The sequence below is a fragment of the Cervus elaphus genome, chromosome 16, assembly GCF_910594005.1.
Source record: "Cervus elaphus chromosome 16, mCerEla1.1, whole genome shotgun sequence".
Lineage (NCBI taxonomy): Eukaryota > Metazoa > Chordata > Mammalia > Artiodactyla > Cervidae > Cervus > Cervus elaphus.
In genome coordinates, this window is record NC_057830.1 from 34,595,816 (window position 1) to 34,617,800 (window position 21,985).

Here is a 21,985-nt window from a genome sequence, read left to right on the forward strand (position 1 = left end):
TTAAAATAAATAAATAAAATTTTTTAAAGTAGGACCTGGACAAAAAAATAAATAAACCCCCGTTTCAAACATTTTAATTAACTTAAAGCAAATTTTCAAATTCTTATGGATTACACCTAATTTAATGATTTATGTGGTTGTATAATGTTCAAAATTGAAGACATTTAGAATTCCCATATCTGAACATGAATAGATTCCTGAATTTAGTGGAACCAACTGAAAGTGAGTTTGTAAATGCTCAATTTTAACTTGCTCTTTCAGCTAGAAGAACAATCAAAACACATAAGTCAGAAACAAGATGTGGCTGCATTAAAGAAACAAATTTATGACTTATCAATGGTAAGAATTACCTTTTCATTTTCAGTAATGTATTTCCTGTTAGACTTCTGTTTCTTAAATAAAATCATGCTATGGTTTCAGTGTTCCAGGAATAAAAACTTAAAGAGAAATTAATACTACAGTTAGAGAGTCTTTGAAATACCTCTGACTAAAGGTGTTACATTTTTGGCAGACTTTTCCCTTGGTCTATTACCTAATACCTATTGTAAATGCTTTATTTATTTTTTACTCAGAGCAACGATTTTGTGGCCTTTAAACATTTATTAGTTAACCCCTGCATTCATATAACATCAACTCAGATCTGTTTCCCTAGCTTTGTAAGATGAGGTCTTATTGCCCTATCCTTCGTCTTGCTGTCCCTTTCCATCTTCTGCTGACAATATCTCTAGTATTTCTGTTGCCAGAACTGATAATATCTATATCTGTTTCATCATTGTCATTTTCTTTAGTTTCCAGGTTGACTCAAACACTGAAAGCCAATAATGAACATTTCCTTTATTATGAATCTAAATATTCTCCCCTGCAGAGCCAAGAAGTGAGCATGAATGATACTAGAATTGCATTTATTTCTCTCCAGTTCTTATCTCTGTGCCACTCAAAAAGAGAAGGTCCCCCAGCTTTGTGGTTAGGATCCACGTATTCACTACCAGTTCCAGGTTTTGCTACCTCTTGGTTGGTTTTGTGCTTGAATCATGACTTTAAAGAGTTGCTTACTTCTCTTGGATTCTCTTGGTGGGGTTTTTGGTTACTTATAAAAAGAAATTCTGCCATCTTCATATCCCTGATACTCTGCAACTTCTATCTATTCTTTCCAGTACATGGAATTTGTTTTTTCTTCTCCTGAAAATATTGGAGAAGTTTTGGAGTCCAGGAGATTTCAGTTCTTATTGGATTGATTGCTTTTTAAGCTTGCTACCCAGATGTCACCTTGGAATTTCTGACCATTTCAGGTAGCCAATGTATGATTCCTGTGCAGCTAGGCAAATAGATGTGGTTACCTCAGGGCCTCTCTTCTGAAAGTCTCCTTGGAGCTCTGTATGTGAGGCTGGCTGTCAGACATGGAACTCCAGTTACCATATGCATGAGGCATGGATATGTACAAAGAGAAGCCTTAGCTTTCCTTTGGGGAATCATTCAGTTATTTTTAAATGACTTGTTGCCTTTGGAATCAGTTTTGGCTTTCTGCTCTTTCCTAGAGTAAGAGCAGGTATGGGCTTGAGAGGCAGCATGACTTAATATATAATTTTAATCTCTGGTTTCATCCCTCTTCTCACTCTCTGGGCTTCTGCCTGACCAGTTGCCTCTGCTCTGCACTACAGCAGAACCTTCAACACCTATCATCTGGACCTCCTTTTCCCCTTCTTGCTTCCCTTTGTCAGCACATTGCCATCCAGTTTCCTTTTTCCAGCAATGTTTTTAGATCACTTGACTGTTGACTGGCCCCTCTTCCATTCTTTTAACTTTTATTAGTTTATTTCCTTTGGTATTTCATGTTAATAGGGTCTCAAAAGGGAAAGAAGACTAATTCATGTGCCCAGTCTACCATATTTAACCAGAAACTTCCAGTGATTTTTTTGTTGTTCTTTCTCTTTTGTTTTTAAGAAAAATATAGAAATTTTCTAACCACACAGGTGCATTTTTAAGTGTAAAACTTAACAATGTTAGGTGATAGGATTTATTATGAAAAGTAGCCAATCTACCTGGTAGTAGATACTGTCAATTCCACAGACTATCGGTAATTCCACAACTCTCATTAAGTAAAACAGATGTTTAAATGTTTGGTCTCCGTTGTTTTACCAATAACATGTTAAAGTATCATAATGATAAACTCTTACTGTTGTAGTTTTGCACCAAATGCCCAAGTATTTAAAAAAGAAGAAGAACAACAAAACAACATCAACTTAAATTTAATTTTGACATTTTAATACTTTATTAAAATTTAAAATTACCTTGAATTGGTAATTAGTTCTTTGAACACCAAGGTTTGAAGACTGTGGAGGGGTGAGAGTGACATGTGGGAAAGTTACACTGTACTTGACTTCACATCTCCCTGTGGAAGAAACTCTGAGTCTAATGACCTGCACTGTTCCTTTCCTCTAGGAAAATCAGAAAGTTAAGAAAGATCTTTTAGAAGCACAGACAAACATAGCCTTTCTTCAGAGTGAACTAGATTCTTTGAAAAGTGATTATGCTGATCAGAGTCTGAATTCTGAAAGGTATGAAACTTCACATTTTACTTTGTAGTTTGAATGGAATGTTTATTTGGGTGACATCCATGTGAATGAAGCTTAGCTATGTAGTAATAAGGGGTTATTTATTAACTTTGCTAATATTTTCTTTGTTTTCTAAAAATTTTATGTTTAATGTCAGATCTAGTGATTTTTGTGTTTTTAATTTTTAAAAACAAACTGATTAGCTAGTTTAATTATTGACTGCTCAGAACAGTGCAGAGCTTAGAAATGTTTGAATTAAATGGGAGCAGAAGAATATACCTAAAGTATCAAGAGGCAGTGCTAACTGAGGTGCTTTGAAGGTAGAAATTCCAGCCCAGCAACATAAAAATAATAGAAGACTAAACATCTTAGGCAAGTCATTTTATTTTACTATGCTTTAGTTTTGCAATATGGTGTTAATACAGGATCTAACACACACATGTACACACAAAGGCATGTAATTATACATAAGGAAGATACACATAGATATTTATATAGGAGTATTGTAAATATGAAAATGCATCTATATACATGACTATATGCATGTATCCCCTAGTACATGTACACCTGAGAAAAATACCTTGTGTTTTGTTTGTTGTTTCACCAACCTTATTCAGAATTAAGATCGCGTAATGAAAAGCTTCCTCAGGTGGCTCAGTGGTAAAAAATCCACCTGCCAATGCAGGAGATCTGAGTTCGGTCCCTGGGTCAGGAAGAGCCCCTGGAGTAGGAAATGGCAACCCACTTCAGTATTCTTGCCTGGGAAATTCCGTGGATAGAGGAGCCTGGTGAGCTACAGTCTATGAGGTTGCAAAGAATCGAACATGACTGAGCATGCACACGCACAGTGAAAAGCAGTCATACATTTATTAAGTGCTTACTATATACAGGTCCCTGAGCTAGATAAGGAGTTATGAGTGTGGAGTACATTTTAAAAAAAGAAAAGATGTGGCCTCTGCTCTTTGAGAACTTCAAATTTAGTTGGGAGACTTAAAAGCTAAAAGGTTACTGAGTTAAACAGCATAAGAACTCAACAATGTCAGAAACAATACCACCAGCAGTGTCACATGTTGGGTTTATTGCCATGAGATGGTAGACAAAGTGTTCTTTTAGTTCAGAAAGGTGGAGACTTTATTAAAGAAGAGACACTTGAGTTAGCTTGTCAACAAGTAACACAGGTCCCACCGACAACTGCCTGACACTGTCTTTAGTACTTCATTAACATTAATTCAGTCACAGTTTCCTATGCAATAGGAACTTTCCTTATCCCCATTTTACAGATGGAAAAAGAGTCTCAGAGACATTCCGTATGTGGCAAAACCCAAAGCAGAGGCAAGGACATAAGGAGGGATATGACTGGTTTGGGGAACAGTGGTCAGGCCAGTGGACAGAAAAAGATATTTTGAATGGAAAGGCAAAAGTTTAAAAAAATTAAAAAGTTTTAAAACTAGTTTAAGGCTGTAATATAAGGTCCCAGAATTTTTGGCTAAGGAACTTAAATTCCTAGAGACAATTGGGAAACTTGTAGCCTTATCAAGAGTACAAATGGGCAAGTTAGTTGTTATGGACAAAATCTGACAGCCTGAGGGTCTGGGGAAGATAGTGATGGGGATTGTCTGCTTAGAAATGGGGCTGGGGTGGGATAGGGGCTGGAAGGAAGTGGCTGATGTTCTAAATGGACATTTTAAGGAGAAGGCCAGGACTGCTTTGTAATAAAGCAACAGAGGACTTGCTGAGCGTGAGTTTATAGTGAACAGAGAAAGCCTGGTTCTGTGGATCCCTCCGTGGCTTAGGGTGCAGAAGGGAGGGTCAGCAGGACTTGGAGCACAGAGATAAGAAAGGAGTATTAATATAGCTGGGATTGGGGTTGTGTAAGCCTTGGAATGAGCAGAGAAGAGTCAGAGGTGAGAGAGTGGGTTGGGCTGAATGGGTAATGTGAGCGCCTGTGGCGAGCAGGCTTAGTAGAAGGCCAGGGATTCAGTCCCAGTAAGGAACAGAGCCAGGGCAGTGGGCTGGGGTGGAGGAGCTGTGGATGCTTCAAGGGGGAATGGAGGAAGCAGAGCCTTGCAGGAGGAAGCAGAGGTATGGGTATGCTTGTGGCTCACAGGGGAGAAGAGTCTGCTACTGGGCTCAGAGGACCTGAGCAGGAGCATGGAGAGATAGAAACCATGGTCAAGGACACAGGACTTTGGAAGAGGTGGAAAGGAATCTGGGAGAGTAGGTATAGGTAAGGCAGGACTGAACACCTAATGCTCATTCAAACATAAAATGTAATTTTACAGGGATCTGGAAATAATCCGAGAATACACAGAAGATCGAAATAGTCTTGAGAGGCAAATTGAAATACTCCAGTAAGTTCTCATATTTCTCATCACACTTACATTTAACTTATGTTTTGTTAGTAAAACACGTGCCACATATAACACGAGTTGCCATATATCAGAGGCTGGGTCAGGAGATCCACACATGTTCTTCTTGATGTGGTGACTTTAGCACATTAGTTTAGCTTTCTGATGCTGCTAATCCTGCATAAACTCCTCTAATCCAGGAACGAGATTATAATTCTCTAAAAATCCTCTTAAATCAGGTTGGTATGTCCAGCGTATCTTTATAATACATTTATTATACTGTAAAGAACCACAGCCCTGACCTCATCTGCTTTCTGTACAGCTCCGCACACAGAGGTTTTAGGCATCCCACACAGTTCATGTCACATCACTAGGCATACACGATCGTTCTCATGCAGTTTATTGTGCCTGGTTAGCAGTATGTTTTTCTTTTTTCAAAATCTCTTGGAAATAGTACACCTGCTCTGTCAGCTCTGCAACTAAGCTGCAGAATCCATTCTCTGAGGACCTCACTGACAAAACCTCCCTCTTCCCTGATGCCCTTTCTCTCTTTTCTCCCAGGCAATATTTTCTTCTGGTTTTACTTCCCCCAGATAATGTCAGGTCAGGCTTGATTATTTTTTTCACCATTACAAATGCTTATTAAGCCTCACCTGTGGCGCTGATAGAATTGATACGTTACAAAAATCCTATTAATTCATCTATTAATTTATTCAGCAGGTTTTCATTTAGCACCTTTTATGGTTCAAATAAAAGGTAGACTCCGGGAGTGGGTGATGGACAGGGAGGCCTGGCATGCTGCGTTTCATGGGGTCGCAAAGAGTCAGACACGACTGAGCGACTGAACTGAACTGAACTGAACTGGTGGTTCAGGTATGCCAGGAGCTGACACTCAGAGAGGCACTCAGCCTCTCTCCTTATGGGCTAGTCTAGGGGAAGAAGATGGAACCTGATCAGTACGTCTAAATACAATGTGCCAAAGGAGAGAGGAGGGCCAAGAGGAGCCATGTATCTCAAGGGCATTCTCCTACCCAGGAAGGTCCAGGAAGTGTTTTTGGAGGAAGAAACAATTGAATTGAGTTGTGAAGGATGAATAAACCTGAAGCAGGGAAAGAGTAGCTGGTCTCTAAGGAAGAGACTATTTGATTTTAGAGGTTGCTGAGGCTCTGGCTATTTAAATGGCTTCTGTAAGATATATGGAAAGTAAGTGCCTGAGTTGGGGTTTGAACCCTGAGTCAATATTGGAGCTTTTTTTTTAAATTATTTTTTAATTGAAGGATAATTGCTTTACAGAATTTTGTTGTTTTCTGTCTAACCTCAACATGAGTCAGCCATAAGGTATACATGTGTCCCTTTCCTCTTGAACCACCCTCCCACCTCCCTCCCCATCCCACCCCTCTAGGTTGCTACAGAACCCTGTTTGAGAGCCATACAGCAAATTCCCATTGGCTATCTATTTTACGTATGGTAATGTAAGTCTCCATGTTACTCTCTCTATACATCTCGCCCTCTCCTGCCCTCTCCCCATGTCCTTAAGTCTGTTCTCTATGTCTTTCTCCATTGCTGCCCTGTAGATAAATTCTCTGGTACGGTCTTTCTAGATTCCACATATATGTGTTAGTAAACAATATTTAACTTTCTCTTTCTGACTTACTTCACACTGTATAATAGGCTCTAGCTTCATCCACCTCATTAGAACTGATTCAAATGTGTTCTTTTTTATGGCTGAGTAATATTCCATTGTGTATATGTACCAAAACTTCTTTATCCATTCATCTGTCGATGGACATCTAGGTTGCTTCTATGTTCTAGCTATTGTAAATAGTGCTGCAATGAACAATGGGATATATTGTCTTTTTCAGTTTTGGTTTCCTCCGGGTATATGCCTAGGAGTGGGCTTGCTGGTTCATATGATAGTTTTATTCCTAGTTTTCTTAAGAAATCACTATACCGTCTTTCATAGTAGCCTTACATTCCCACCAACAGTGCAAGAGGGTTCCCTTTTTTTCCACACCCTCTCCAGCATTTATTGTTTGTAGACTTTTTGATGATGGCCATTCTGACCAGTTTGAGGTGATATCTCATTTAATTTTGATTTGCATTTCTCTAATAATGAGCGATGATGAGCATCTTTTCATGTGTTTGTTAGCCATCTGTATGTCTTCTTTGGAGAAATGCCTGTTTAGGTCTTTTTCCCACTTTTTGATTGGGTTGTTTGTTTTTCTGGTATTGAGTTTTATGAGCTGCTTCTATGTTTTGGAAATTAATCCTTTGTCAGTTGTTTCCTTCGCTATTACTTTCTCCAATTCTGAGGGTTATCTTTTCACCTTGCTTATACTTTCCTTTGCTGTGCAAAAGCTTTCAAGTTTAATCAGGTCCCACTTGTTTACTTTTGTTTTTATTTCCATTATTCTAGGAAGTAGGTCATAGAGGAACTTGCTTTGATTTATGTCATCGAGTGTTCTGCGTATGTTTTCCTTTAAGAGTTTTATAGTTCCTGGTCTTACATTTAGGTCTTTAATCCATTTCAAGTTTCTCTTTGTGTATGGTATTAGGAGGTGTTCTAATTTCATTTTTTCACATGTAGCTGTAACATTGGAGCTTTTAACTGGTACATAACGTGCCTGGGAGTATAGCACCAGGCCACAAGTAGGAGGAGCCAGGAGAAAGAAGTGTGACAGAACACGGCAGATCTATCCCCCAGCAGGAGAGAGAGAGTAGGTAGGGCGGGCTGGCTTTAGGCCTGTAGGGAACAGTAAGGCCTGCACCAAACCTGTCTTAACAGTGGAGCTCCCTGAAGGAGAAGCAGCTTCCACAGCATGACTGACTCACTCCTAAAATGCCTGGAGACCTTTAAAGAGGGTTGACACATTGTTAAGTTGCACTTCTAGTAATGAATTAATGATCTCAGTTTAGAAGATTTGAAGGGAAGTGGTAGAAAGTTACAAGAGGTAATAGGTCCACATTCTGAACATCACAGCCTGAAAAGAAAGTGGTGACAGTGATCCCACTAATACTTTCCTTATCTACTTATTTATTGTATGTATTTACTCTGTAGAACAGCTAACAGGAAACTGCATGACAGTAACGACGGCCTGAGGAGTGCCCTTGAAAACAGCTACAGCAAGTTCAACAGATCCTTGGTATGCAACAGGATTTTATAATGCCTTTTCTTCTTTCTTGTGGTATTTTGATTAAAAAATCGTGTATTTTCTTAGAACTTACAAGAATGAGAAAACAATTTCATATAATAAAAGGAGGCAAGATTTTCCCAAATTAAAAAATATGCCACTCCTCTGCATAAATAAATGTGTAGATGTTTGCCAACTCTTTGTTCAATGTTCCAGAAAACCAGAGAAAAGTGTAAAAGGTGTGGCCTGGGTGCTGGAAAAGTTTACAGTATGGTAAGGACTTGAGGGGGCTTCCCAGGTGGTGAGAGTATAAAGAACCCTCCTACCAATGCAGGACACATAAGGGACCTGGGTTCAATCACTGGGTCAGGAAGATCCCCTGGAGGAGGAAATGGCAACCCACTCCAGTATCCTTGCCTGGAGAATCCCTTGGACAGAGAAGCCTGGCGGGCTACAGTCCATGGGGCTGCAAAGAGTCGGACACAACTGAAGCAACTTTAACGCATGCAGTGAGTTGGGATGTGCACAGGTACCACTAATATAAAAAGTGATATGTCTCAGTTCAGTTCAGTTCAGTTCAGTCATGTCTGACTCTTTGCAACCCCATGAATCACAGCTTACCAGGCCTCCCTGTCCATCACCAACTCCCGGAGTTTACTCAAACTCATGTCCATTGAGTCAGTGATGCCATCCAGCCATCTCATCCTTTGTCGTCCCCTTCTCCTCATGGAGATACAGATAACTATTTCCCTGTTGAGAGAAGAGGGAGAGTGCTTCTGGCCGAGGAGTTTATTTAGACTCTTTGGTTGTTCTTTGTGGTTATGAGATCACCAGAGTGGAGACCTTGGGCTTTTAAACCCTCCTACAGAAACAGGCTAAGGCCCATTTAGAATTTTGAGGACCTTTTCCAAACCAGAAAGCCTCTTCCCTGACTTTTGGAGGTTTCAAGATTGGGGTTCCAGTGCCACAGCTTTGGGTGTGGATGAGTCAGTCACTAAGTCAAATGATGATTAGAGAAGAGACTAATCCAAAGCTGGTACTGTTAGGGTCCTGAAAAATCCGGGAGCCAGGATGCCCCTTGAGGGCTTATATGGCAGGGTTTGGACTTCAGACATGAAGAGAGAGAGTCCTTTGGGCATTTGTTGCACTTTTTCCCTTAATATCTGTGCTTACATTTTCTCATGTAGGATACCAAATTCTCAATTACATTAGTAAATTAGTGTGCTACAGGTTTTTTCAATGTATATAAAATGTTTAAATGGAATGACAAAATATTATTTCTGTATTTTATGTATTACAGCGCATAAATAATATCTCACCAGGGAATACAATTTCTAGAAGCAGTCCTAAATTTAATCTTCATTCTCCTCAACCTCTGGGCTATGACAGGTATGTTAACACCTTTTAAACTTTTTGTTTGAATTCTGGATCAAAGTTAAAAGGAAAGTACGTTTCCTTAGAGGTGAATTAAAAGAATATATTTGGGGCACTAATTTTTATTTTCTACTATCTGTAAATTTCTGAAACATGAAACATGTAAAGATTCAAGTGTTTTAAAATGTTTCAGAGAGGGCAAAGTGATTTCTTTAAGATGTTATCATGACTTGGTTTTGTGTATGCTCACCCTTACTTCATCCCTATTATTTCTATTGTTTCTTAGAAGTGCCCTTTGTAAGAGGTGTTTCAGGGAAGCCAGTGGAACTACCATATGTGATGTTGTAGTGTATGATGTTAAGACTCTTGGAACAATCTGTAAATGTTTAGCAGCTCAGTATATATTGTGCAAGCTATGTTCAAGGAAAGGGAAACTTTCAAAACAAATAGAAATGTAGAGAGTAGATGCTTATGAGTTAATGTACTAAAGGAGTCACAGAGGCTTTCCAGAAGTGAGAATTTAGCTCTATTTTTAATCAAATGAAGTGAAATATTGGCCCTGATATAACTTGAGATCTAGCAATGAAAACTGAAAGATTACATTTGTGTACACATGTGTGTATATATACAATAAATCCCCTATATACAAATGAGTTCCATTCCAAGAGCGCATTCACAAGTCCAGTTTGTTCATAAGTCTAACAAAGTTTGCATAGGTACCCAACTAATACAACCTGCTCTATGATACTATATTGTAATAGGTTTATAATATTTTCACACAAATAATACGTAAAAAGCAAACTCAAAAAATAAAGCAAACATGTTTAATCTTATGGTCCAGTTTGGAAAGTACAGTAGTAAGTCCAGCAGCTAGCATATAGCGGCTGGCAGTGAGTGAACAGGTAAGAAGAGTTACTGACTGGAGATAGGAGAGGAGGTGGGAGATGGTAGAGCTGAAGGATTGTCAGCAATGGGAGATGGAGGGCAATTTCACTCATGCCTGACATTGATGAAATGCATGTTCACATCTTTGAAAGTTCACAACTTGAAGGTTCATATGTAGGAGATTTACCATACGTGTCCAGTGTTGTTACTTAGAAGGCTCATTTTGTAGTGTATCAAAATTTGATGGTAGAAGTGAGTGCATAAACTGTAGCTCTCTGGCCCTCCATTTCTGATGCCACTTTCATATTATATGTTCCTTCCCTTTTCATTTGAGAACTTTTGGGCTAAAGAGTAATGCACTTAATATCTTGGCAATAGCAAAATGGCCAGATAGCTTTTCCAGAAGGTCTATTTTCAAAGGTTATTGGTGATCACTTTTAATAAAATGTTATCCAAATATCAGAATTTTTTCACTGATTTGTGAAATAAAAAATTTTAATGGTATCTCTAGGCATCTTGCTTTTCTGTTTTTGAGAAATAGATATTACTTTTTAAAATATATGGGTGTGATGCTGTTTTTCTTTACTAATGCTTAAGGTCAGTTCTAAGCAAATAAGGGAAAAGCTAGATTACTGAAAATTATTTCAGAAATTTCACCATGATTCATTTTTGAAAATAGTGGACACCATGAATAAGGCTGGTAGTACTAAACAAAGAGCTCCTTAGCAATATGACTAAGGGACAAAGTCATCACATCCCATTGCCTCGAAGTGATAGGGATGTAGCACTTCTGTGCTCATAACCTTGAACAGTCACTAGAGGGCCACCATGATCCAGACTGATGTTCCTTTTGAGGGGAGTTGCAGTCTGATATAGGAAGTTAATATTTTCTTTTCTTTTTGATGCTAATGTAAAACTTATTAGTCATCAGATCACAAGAGAAAAGAACAAAAGAAGAAGAAAGGGAAAAAAGACCTACAAAACAAGACAAAAATAATCTTGAAAATGACAATAAGATTGTTTTTGTTTGTTTGTTTAGTTACTAAGTCATGTCCCAGCTCTTTTGCAACCCCATGGTCTGTAGCCTGCCAGGCTCCATCATCCATGGGATTTCTGAGGCAAGAATCCTGGAATGGCATGCCATTTCCTTCTCCAGGGGATCTTCCTGACCCAGGAATTGAACCCATGTCTCCTGTTTGGCAGGAAGATTCTTCACATTGATAATTACTTTAACACATTATTAACCAGAGACATATTTATATGTCTTTTGTTACCCAAACATTACTGACAAGAGACATTTCGACGTTCACTTACAGAACAAATCCCCAGCCATAGACGTTAGTTTATGCTAAAATCACCCCATCAATAATGTGGTAATGTAAATGGACTAAATATTTCAACCAAAAGACTTAGAGTGACTGAATGGATATAAAAACAGGACCCATGTACTTGCAGCCTGCAAGAGACTCACTTCAGATCTAGAGACACACACAGATTGAATGTGAAGGGATGGGAAAAGGATTTCCATGAATATGAAAATCCAAAGAAAAATATCAGACAAAATAGACTTTAAAATAAAGACTATAAGACAAAAAGGATACTACATAATGATCAAGGGATGAATCCAAGAAGATACAACAATTGTAAATTTATCTAAACCCAACATAGTGAAAGTGAAAGTGAAGTCGCTCAGTCGTGTCCGACTCTTTGCGACCCCATGGCCTGTAGCCTGCCAGGCTTCTCCGTCCATGGGATTTTCCAGGCAAGAATACTGGCGTGGGTTACCATTTCCTTCTCCAGGAGATCTTCCCGACCCAGGGATTGAACCCAGGTCTCCCACACTGTAGGCAGACGCTTTGCCGTCTGAGCCACCAGGGAAGTCCAACATAAAAGCACCTAAATGTATAAGCAAATATTAATGGACAAAAAAGGAAAAATCAACAGTAACACAATAGTAGTGGGGGACTTTAACTTGCATCAATGGACAGATCAATCAGATAGAAAATCAATAAGGAAACATAGGCCTTAAATGACACATTAGACCAGATGGCTTAATTGATATAGTGAGAATGTTCCATCCAAAAGTAGTAGCATACACATTCTTTAGAGTGTACATGGCACATTCGCCAGGATAGGTTATATGATAGGCCACAAAAACAAGCCTCAGTAAATTTAAGAAAACTGAAATCATATCAAGCATCTTTCCAACCACAACACAATGAGATGAAATCAACTATAAGAAAAAACTGTAAAGAAACACAAACACATGGGAGACTAAGCAATATTCTATGAAGGAACCAGTCAATCACTGAGAAAGTCAAAGAGGAAATAAAAAAAAATACCTAGAGGTAAATGAAAACTAAAAAATAATGATCCAAACTTATGGGACACAGCAAAAGGAATTCTAAGAGGAAAGTTTATACGATACAAGCTTACCTCAGGAAACAAAAATCACAAATAAACAACCTACCCTTATACCTAAAGCAATGAGAAGGAACAAACAAAATCCAAAGTTGGTAGAAGATAAGAAATTATAAAGATCAGAGCAGAAATAAATGAAATAGAAACTAAAAGATATAGAAAAGATCAGTGATACTAAAAGCTGATTCTTTGAAAAGATAAAATTGATAAACCTTTAGCCAGATTCATCAAAAAAAAAGAGAGAGGGTCCAAATCAATAAAGTCAGAAATGAAAAAGGAAAAGTTAGAGCCAATAACACAGAAATACAAAGGATTATGAGAGACTGCTACAAACAACTATATGCCAGTAATGTGAACAACCTAAAAGAAATGGACAGTTTCTTAGAGAGGTACAGTCTCCCAAGAATGAACTAGGAAGAAATAGAAAATATGAACATAACAATTACCAGTAATGAAATTGAATTCATAATTTTAAAACTCCCCCAACAAACAAAAGTCCAGGACCAGATAGCTTCAGAGGTGAATTCTGCCAATCATTTAGAGAAGAGTTAGCAATTATCTTTCTCAAATTAGTCCAAAAAATTGCAGAGGAGGGAATACTTCCAAACTCATCCTATGAGACCCCCATCACCCTGATACCAAAACCAGAAAAAGGTATCACTAAAAAAAGAAAATTATAGGCCAATATCACTGATAAACATAGATGCAAAAAAATCAATAACAAAAAAAAATATTGGCAAACCAAATCCAACAATACATCATGATCATACATGATCACACATCATGATCAAGTGGAATTTATCCTAGGGATGCAAGGATTTTTGTTTCAATATGATATAGCACATTAACAAGTTGAAGAATGAAAACCATATGATCATCTCAATAGGTGGAGAAAAAGCCTTTGACAAAATTCAGCATCCATTTATGATTCAAAAAACTTTCCAAAAAGTGGGCATAGAGGAAACATACCTCAAAATAATAAAGGCCATATATGATGGACCTACAGCTAATACCATACTCAACATGAAAAACTGAGAGCATTCCTCTAAAATCAGGAACAAGGCAAGGATGCCCACTCTTGCCACTTTTATTCAGCATGATCTTGGAAGTCCTATCCATAGCACTCAGAGAAGAGAAAGAAACAAAAGGATTTCAAATTGGAAAGAAAGAAGTGAAACTCACTGTTTGCAGATGACGTGAAACTATACATAGAAAATCCTGAAGATGCTACCAGAAAACTGTTAGGTTCATCAATGAATTGGTAAAGTTCCTGGATACAAAATTAATTTGTATATTAATTTAATGAATGTAATTTGTATATTACAAATTTATAATATTATGATAATATAATATTACATAATATAAAAATTTGTATGTTTTGTAATTTGCATATTAATTTTGTATCAATTTAACAGAAATCTGTTGCATTTTATACACTAACAGTGAACTATCAGAAATTGAGATATTTTCATTTACCATCTCATCAAAAAGAATAAGAATACCTAGGAATAAACCTACATAAGGAAGTAAAAGACTTGTCTTGGAAAACTGTAAGACAGGGATCCCTAACCCCAGTCTGTAGCCTTTTAGGAACCGGGCTACACAAAAGGGGGTGAGTGGCAGGGGAGTGAGTGGGGCTTCATCTGTATTTATAGCCACTCCCCATCGCTCACAGTACTGCCTGAGCTCCGCCTCCTGGCAGATCAGCAGCAGCATTAGATTCTCATAGGAGTGTGAACCCTAACCTTAAAGTCAAGGCAAAATATCCTGAGGTTGCCACAAAATAGAAATAAAGTGCACAGTAAATGTAATGTGTTTGAATCATCCTTAAACTATACCTCCCACTCTGGTCCATGGAAAACTTGTCTTCCAATGAAACCAGTCCCTGGTACCAAAAGGTTGGGGACTACTGCTATAAGACACCCATGAAGGAAATTGAGGATAACACAAATAGATGGAAATATATACTGTATTCTTGGATTGGAAGAATTAATTTTGTTAAAATGACCAGTGCAATCTACAGTCAATGTAATCCCTAACAGTGTAATCCTTAACAAAATACCAAAGGCACTTTTCACAGAACTAGAACAAATAATTTTAAAATTTGTGTAGAAAAAAAAATAAATAAATAAAATAAAATTTGTGTAGAAACACAGGGCACCCTGAATAGTCAACATCATCTTGAAAAAGAATATCAGAGCTGGAGGAATCATACTCACAGACATCAGACTATGCTACAAAGCTGCAGTCATCAAAACAAACACATACATAGATCAGTGGAATAAGAGAATCCAGAAATAAATCCATGCACTTATGGTCAATAAATCTATTACAAGGAGGCAAGAATATACAACAAAGAAAACACAATATCTAAAGTAGCTGTCCTGGGAAGACCAGATAGCTTTATGTAAAAGAATGAAATTAGAACATTCTCTAAGACTATATACAAAAATAAACTCAAAATGGATTAAAGACCTAAGTGTAAGATCAGGAACCATAAAACTCATAGAGGAAAATGTAAGCAGAACACTCTGATATAAATCATAGAATAGATTTTTGGATCTATAGCATTTTGGATCTGTCTCCTAAAACAAAGGAAATAAAAGCAAAAACAAACAAATGGGGCCTAATTAAACCTACAAGCTTTTACACAGTGAAGGAAACTATCAGAAAATCAAAGACAACCCACTGAATGGCAGAAAATATTTGGAAATGATATGACCGATAAGGGGTTAATATCCAACATACATAAACAACTTATACAACTCAACATCAAAGAAGCAAAGAACTGAATTAAAAAATTGGCAGAAGAACTTAATAGACATTTTTCTAAAGAGGATGCTAGTGGCCAATAGGCATATGAGAAGATGCTCAACATCACTAATTATCAGGGAAATTCCAATCAAAAACACAATAAGATATCACCTCACACCTGTCAGAATGGGTATCATCAAAAAGAACACAAATAACAAATGTTGATGAGTATGCAAAGAAAAGGGAATTCTCTTACACTGTTAGTGGGAATGTAAATTAGTTGTAGCCACTGTGGAAAACAGTATAGAGGTTTTTCAGAAAACTAAAAATGGAACTATATTATGACCCAGCAATTCCACTTCTGGGTATGTATCTGAAAAAAAAAAAAAAAAAAACAAATTCTAAAAGATACATGTAGCCCAGTGTTCATAGTAGCATTACAATAGCCACAATATGTAAGCAACCTAAGTGTCCATCAGCAGATGAATGGATAAAAAGGATGTAGTGCGTATATATACAGTGAAATTCAACTCATCCATTAAAAAAAGGAATGAAATTTTTTGCCATTTGCAGCAACATGGATAGACTTGGAGGGCATTATGCTAAATGAAATGTCAGACATAGAAAGACAAATACTGTATGATTTTTCTTATATGTTCAGTTCAGTCTCTCAGTTGTGTCCGACTCTTTGCGACCCCATGAACCACAGCACGCCAGGCCTCCCTGTCCATCACCAACTCCCAGAGTCCACCCAAACCCATGTCCGTTGAGTCAGTGATGCCATCCAACCATCTCATCCTCTGTCGTCCCCTTCTCCTCCTGCCCTCAATCTTTCCCAGCATCAGGGTCTTTTCAAATGAGTCAACTCTTCACATCAGGTGGCCAAAGTATTGGAGTTTCAGCTCCAACATCAGTCCTTCCAATGAACACCCAGGACTGATCTCCTTTAGGATGGACTGGTTGGATCTCCTTGCAGTTCAAGGGACTCTCAAGAGTCTTCTCCAACACCACAGTTCAAAAGCATCAATTCTTTGGTGCTCAGCTTTCTTTATAGTCCCACTCTCACATCCATACGTGACCACTGGAAAAACCATAGCCTTGACTAGATGGACCTTTGTTGACAAAGTAATGTCTCTGCTTTTTAATATGCTGTCTAGGTTGGTCATAACTTTCCTTCCAAGGAGTAAGCGTCTTTTAATTTCATGGCTGCAGTCACCATCTGCAGTGATTTTGGAGTCCAGAAAAATAAAGTCAGCCACTGTTTCCACTGTTTCCCCATCTATTTGCCATGAGGTGATGGGACCAGATGCCATGATCTTAGTTTTCTGAATGTTGAGCTTTAAGCCAACTTTTTCACTCTCCTCTTTCACTTTCATCAAGAGGCTCTTTAGTTCTTCTTCACTTTCTGCCATAAGGGTGGTGTCATCTGCATATCTGAGGTTATTGATATTTCTCCTGGCAATCTTGATTCCAGCTTGTGCTTCCTCCAGCCCAGCATTTCTCATGATGTACTCTGCATATAAGTTAAATAAGCAGAGTGACAATATACAGCCTTGACGTATTCCTTTTCCTATTTGGAACCAGTCTGTTGTTCCACGTTCAGTTCTAACTGTTGCTTCCTGACCTGCATACAGGTTTCTCAAGAGGCAGGTCAGGTGGTCTGGTATTCCCATCTCTTTCAGAATTTTCCAGTTAATTGTGATCCACACAGTCAAAAGCTTTGGCATAGTCAATAAAGCAGAAATAGATGTTTTTCTGGAACTCTCTTGCTTTTTCGATGATCCAGTGGATGTTGGGACTTATGTGTGTCTAAAAAATGCAACAGACTAGTGAATATAACAAAAAAGAAGCAGGCTTAAAGATATAGAGGCCCAACTAATAGCTATTAGTGGGGAGGGGAGGAAGGAGCAATATAGGGGTAGGGTAGTAAAAGGTACAAACTATTAAGCATAAAAAAGCTATAAGGATATATTATACAACACAGGGAATATAGAAAATATTTTATAATAACTATAAATGGAGTATATAACCTTTAGAAATTGTGAATCACTATATTCTGTACCTATAATTTATATAATAGTATACATCAACTATACTTCAATTAAAATTTTTTAATCAAAGCATCCTGTAAATTTAGTTTTATTTATTGCTTTTGTGTTCTTATTTTAAGTTGTATATTTGTTTTAGTTTTGTGTTTTTTCTAGGAACTCTAAAATATATAATAACTTGTGTTATATTTTTACATATTTAATTGTAATGAAAATATTCTTCAGGCAGAAAGATTAGTTTACTTTTGAAAGCTTATGTATATTAGTTGAGTTTGAGAAAGTCTGATCTATACCTATATTTTTAATTTAGATTCTATATGAAGGTGTCTTTTCAATCAGGATTTTTTCCTCTGTCATTCCTAATCAGAAATACAAATAGGTTAAAAAAAAAATGTTCTGACTAATCATAACATGGAGCTGATTTTGTACTATATTATAATGAAATGGTTTCTTTAGGTTCCTTACAGCTTGACCCAAAATCAGTGTTAGAAGGAGAGTTTCATAAAAGATGAGACAAATTTAAAAAAATGTACACACATTTAGCTAAGCAGATTGAGATATGGTATGAAATTCCTGTCATGGGAGAAAGACTTTATAATTGAGCAACATATTTACAGAAAGTTAGGTTATTAAATTACCTTTTTAGTTAATTTTAAACATATGCTAATGATACCAAAATATTTTTGACTTCTCAGGTTTATATGGCTTATATTTCTGTAAAGATTACCCTTTCTTGTGTAAGAATATTCATCTGAGAATATTTCTCATATTTCACATGAGAATATTTCTCATATCTGGAGATCTATGTTTCCTTCCCATTTCCTCTTTCTGATGATATCATATATGCCAAGTGGCTAGTATGGTTCCCAATGTGTAGTAGGGACTACATAAGTTGTTACTCTTGTTTTATTTCAATATAAACTTAGATACTTATGGGAATCCAATGGAAAAGCAAAATAAAATGAGAAGATGAACATTTATAAAATATTGGCGTTACCCAAGTGGAAGGATGCATAGAAGTCGGGATTTCTAGTTTTTCTACGGTGCACCTTCCTAGGAAACTCCTCCCATCAGAGTCTTTCCAGAGCTGTCAGCACTTGGTGGCAGAAAACTCATCTCGTATGCCAAACCATTCCAGGGTCGTACATTTCTAATTGCCTATCATTTTTCACCATGTTGATTAGAGATGTGACTCCCGGAAAAGTTTATCATTTGGCCCTTAGTGTCAACTCTTCCAAGTATTTGAGGAGATAAGAAACAATTACAACTTAAGCCAGTGCACTGAATCATTTCTCAGACTGAAGGGTTATAAGTCTCAAGTCACAATAGAGATATTATCCAGAAATGAACACACTGTTCAGAATATGGTCCAGCCACATTAGAATATAAAGGTTCCCATGTTCTTTTGTTAACACAACTTGAGATTGCATTTACATCCTGGACATTCTGATTCTTTTTGTATAAGGAAGGTGACCTTTTTTTAATGACTTCCTTTATTAAATGTTTGACTTGACTTAAATGTCTTTATCTTAATCAATTTTTGCATAGAATGAACTGTTTCTTTGAGTTTTTTATTTCCCCTGATGCTTAATCATGGAATACATTATAGCTCTTGGTAAGAACAAAGATATTGGTCTTGATTCCATTGGTCTGATTCCATTGCTGTGTCTTCTTGAGCATCACCAGCCCTCAGGTAGAGCAGTCCTCTCCTTTATTACCAGGTCATCCCGCTCTTCCTACATGGATGAGGACTGTGATTCGCTGGCCCTCTGTGACCCCATGCAGAGGATGAATTATGATGTTGACAGCCTGCCTGAGAGCTGCTTCGACAGTGGCTTGTCTACCCTGCGAGATTCCAACGAATATGACTCGGAGGTGGAGTACAAGCACCAGAGGGGATTCCAGAGGTCGCACGGCGTGCGAGAGAGCTTTGGGGGTGATGCTTCGGACACGGACGTAAGCCCTGAAGTCACTGCTTCAAGTCCTAGCCTGCTCTCCTTTCTTCCACAGAAATATATATCCCACCCTGTTTGAGCTTTACCTGTCATGGGCATTGTTTCAAAGGTTATACACGTGAAACATAGTTGGGAGAACATTTTTCTCTACCAAGTTAGGGAAAAAGGAAAACAGATTTCCTTTTGTGGCCACTCTGTTCCCTAACAGCATTGACTGTTGATTTAGCAGCGTACTTTTCTTCTTTTTATTTCACAATGTATGTGTGTAATGAAAGACTTTCTTTGTTTTTTAATGACCGACTTAAAAAACAAAAAAAAACAGGTTCCTGATATAAGGGATGAAGAGACTTATGGCTCAGAAGGCATGGTTTCCATCCTGGGCTGGAAGCCCCCAGGATCTGCTAGTGAAGGCAGCGTCACTAGCTCCTCAAGAAAGCCCATCTCCGCGCTTTCACCACAGGTACGTGGTTTCAGAGACACTTCTCTTCATGAACACTCTTCATTTTCATGTCATATAAGTTACTAGGAAGAAAGCGGGCACTGCCTTTGTCACCCACTGTGGCTTCCTTCCCCTAGACAGACATGGTGGATGAGAGCCATAAATCTTCCAGCTCGCAGAAAGCTTACAAGATTGTGCTGGCCGGGGATGCTGCAGTGGGGAAGTCGAGTTTCCTCATGAGACTTTGCAAGAATGAATTTCGAGGAAACACAAGTGCTACCCTGGGTACGGTTCTTTTTCAGAGGATAATGGGAAAATGACCTTCTTTAGGTTGATTCTATTTTCTTTAGGTATTATATGCACAGACCCACAGATCTCTTTTCCCTCCGTATGATACATATGTACATACATGTGTCAGTGCTCACGTGTCCTTCTCTATAGAATAGTCCTCTGCTTTGGCCAAGGACTAAATTTGGGAAAGGAAGACTAACAAGGGACTGAGGTATCTGCTTACCCAGTGAGATCAACCAAACCGAGTTTAATGCCAGAGATGACGGATTCAGCAAGCACTTCTGGAGTCCGACTGTTAGACACGTACTGTTACAGGCACTGCTTAGTCACTCAGTTGTATCCGACTCTTTGAGACTCCATGGACTGCAGCTGCCAGGCTCCTCTGTCCATGGGGATTCTCCAGGCAAGAGAATCCTGGAGTGGGTTGCCATGCCCTCCTCCAGGGGATCTTCCCAACCCAGGTCTCCTGCATTGCAGCCAGATTCTTCACCGACTGAGCCACCAGTGAAGCCCTACAGGCACTACAGATACACAGTAAACAAAGTCAACTAGATCCCAGCCCACAAAGAGGGAAATGGATGAGAAATGCATTTTAAAAAACAAGGTTTGGGAGAAGTGCCCTTTGGCACAGGATGCCCAGGGAAAGCCTTTCTGATCGGGTGTCACTTGATGTTGATAAAGTGATCTTACCGATGGCCAGTTTGTCATCATGGTCAGAATTATAGCCGAGTGCTTGTCCCTTCCGCTCCCTCACAATGGAACACATGAATGATACCTCTCAGAACAAGGAAAAGTAGTCTCCTCATTTCCACATTTGCATAATAATCAGTAAAAGGAGTTGAACATATGCAAATTATCATTTATTCTTCTTCTTTATCTAAAGAACTCTTATTTTCATAACCAGAAACCCTAAAACAGATTGGTTACCCTCTTCACAATGGATATCTTTGTAAATTTATGGCACTGTTATAACCCTTCAAGATAACAGAGCTGAAAGTTCACTTCAGTTTGAGTCATAAAAAGCCTAAAGTATTTGGTTAAGTTGCTAGAGCACCTGGCATATATACACACCATATACATGTACTTATATACATATGCATACACACATGGATATATCTGCATATATACATAGGCATATTTGTGTGCATGCACACACATAAAACTAAGTCCATCTAATTACTTGAACACAGAACATAGATTTTCCTTTTGTCCACAGATTAAATCCTTCCCCAAGCCAGCCAACCTGTGATGTGCATGTGTGGTCTGGCTTTTAATTAGTAGGTGAATGTCACTCTCATTGAAGGCCAGGTTCTTTCCTCTGTCTTGCTGAACTTCACTTTTTTGGCTTTTGTCTCATCTAAAGAGGGCTTGAAAAGTAAAATCCAATGGAATTATTTACATTGTGTTCTCCATGTTCTCTTATATTCTTTTTCAGGAGTTGATTTTCAAATGAAAATGCTCATCGTAGATGGAGAACGGACAATACTGCAGCTTTGGGATACAGCTGGCCAGGAGAGGCAAGTGCTTTCCCCAGTGCTTTGAATTCTGCCGGGGTTTGCATGCACAAGCCTTGTAAGACGTTCAGTGTCTTTTGTGTTCATGATAATATAGTTCTGATATAGTGTTAGAATTTTAAGAATGCTCGCTTTTTTCCACATCCTTTCCTTCTTCACTCATCCATCATCAGTCATGTGAGTCCCTCCAAGCTCCTTTTGAACTGGTGACCCATTGGGAAAAAGAGAGTGCCCTATCATAATGAGAGAATGTCGGTGAGGCAGCACTCCTGA

General features: G+C 38.2%; 1 protein-coding gene across 2 annotated transcripts in view; it reads left to right on the plus strand.

The window, feature by feature from the left end:
• Window positions 1-21,985, plus strand: part of RASEF (RAS and EF-hand domain containing) — a 93,839-nt gene that overhangs the window by 53,529 nt on the left and 18,325 nt on the right. For both annotated transcript variants that reach the window (XM_043870520.1, XM_043870521.1), the window contains exons 5-13: window positions 262-339; window positions 2,440-2,555; window positions 4,835-4,903; window positions 7,959-8,043; window positions 9,332-9,420; window positions 19,235-19,469; window positions 19,791-19,928; window positions 20,045-20,192; window positions 21,634-21,715. In XM_043870520.1, coding sequence (XP_043726455.1) covers window positions 262-339; window positions 2,440-2,555; window positions 4,835-4,903; window positions 7,959-8,043; window positions 9,332-9,420; window positions 19,235-19,469; window positions 19,791-19,928; window positions 20,045-20,192; window positions 21,634-21,715 — 1,040 coding nt within the window. The remainder of the gene's footprint in view (window positions 1-261; window positions 340-2,439; window positions 2,556-4,834; window positions 4,904-7,958; window positions 8,044-9,331; window positions 9,421-19,234; window positions 19,470-19,790; window positions 19,929-20,044; window positions 20,193-21,633; window positions 21,716-21,985) is intronic.